Consider the following 1,298-nt stretch of genomic DNA (forward strand, 5'->3'; position numbering starts at 1 on the left):
TATACTCTGCATTTGAGTGTATGTGATTATGTGTGTATTGGTATGATTTGTGGTTCTTTGGCTAAGGTGTTGATGCGTTAGCTGCGCCTGTCCTTATGTCCTATTTTGTATTCGGCTATGGGACGAGCACGTCTGGCACAGAGTACCCTGGCGCAGATTAAGAGTGTAGTTATATGTGCGTGAGCGTTGATTCGCGTGTGTCTGGGCTTTGTACGTGTGCGTGTCTGTCTGTACGCGTACATGTGTTCCGTTACCGAGTTCTGCCACCTCATACCACTGTGCGGGTTGGCTGCTGTCACGGTGCTCTCTTTGTTGCACCGCTGGGTGGGACATGCGCTGATCTCCACGGATTGTTCTAGTTTAAACCCTAAAACCCTAAAACATAGTACTATCGTGTCGCACGTTAGACTGTGCGGGAATTCAGGAAATCTGTGAACTTGGAGTCACTTATTTATTATCACTCTATTGATTGCCCCTGGCGAGTAGCATTTGCCTGAGTATTGGTGTCTCGACAAACCTTCCACTCTGCAACAAACTGAGTGCCAAAAATCCCTACTACTCTTATATAGTTTAAGATAGAGTTTAGGGTTTAACCCGAGTGCTCATCTGTATTCTGCAGGACATCAAGAAACCCCTGAAAATCAAATGGGTGGGCAGTGGCGAGGAGGGTCTGGACATGGGGGGTGTGCAGAAAGAGTTCTTCCAGTCGGTGTTTGAGAATATATTCAATGTGGGTGTGGGGATGTTTACCTACTGCGAGGAGACGCGGCTGTTCTGGTTCAATGCGAACTCGCTGGAGAGCAGCAAAGAATACGAAATGGTTGGCCTTTTATTGGGTCTGGCGATATACAACGGGGTGATACTGGATGTCAAGCTGCCGCTGGTTCTGTATAAGAAGCTCATGGGAAGGTTCGTATTTCAACGCTTTTATCTCTTCCTCCTCAACATTGTGTGTGTGTGCGTGTGTGTCACGTTGCAGTTAGTGATTGGTTTCAAACACCGTGACAGGGTCAGTCTAAAGAATCTGATTGGCCTATCAAACATTGGCCGAGAGTGTGAGTCACGCGCCAATGCTGTCAAGCGTATGTCCGGTGTGCACTGTTCTGTTCTGTTGTTGCTTTATCGAGATGACAGCAAACGTATGCCTTTGATGCCAAACGTATCTTGGAACTTCTCCGATACTGGGGACAATGCTAATTGATCAAGTATGAAAATGGCATCCCATATTCACATAAACATAATGTATCTGCTAATCGATCAAGTATGGATAAAATATATAAACCCTAAACCCTGTGTGT

At 46.1% G+C, this 1,298-nt stretch overlaps 1 protein-coding gene across 1 annotated transcript; it reads left to right on the forward strand.

Moving 5' to 3' along the window:
- Positions 1 to 619: 619 nt before the first annotated feature.
- Positions 620 to 909, forward strand: SARC_15876 (hypothetical protein; the record flags this gene model as incomplete). Its single annotated transcript, XM_014290013.1, has 1 exon — positions 620 to 909. A coding segment is annotated over one exon (290 nt), but the record flags the coding sequence as incomplete, so codon positions are not given.
- Between the last annotated feature and the right edge of the window lie 389 nt (positions 910 to 1,298).

Source organism: Sphaeroforma arctica (genome assembly GCF_001186125.1).
Source record: "Sphaeroforma arctica JP610 unplaced genomic scaffold supercont1.6908, whole genome shotgun sequence".
NCBI lineage: Eukaryota > Ichthyosporea > Ichthyophonida > Sphaeroforma > Sphaeroforma arctica.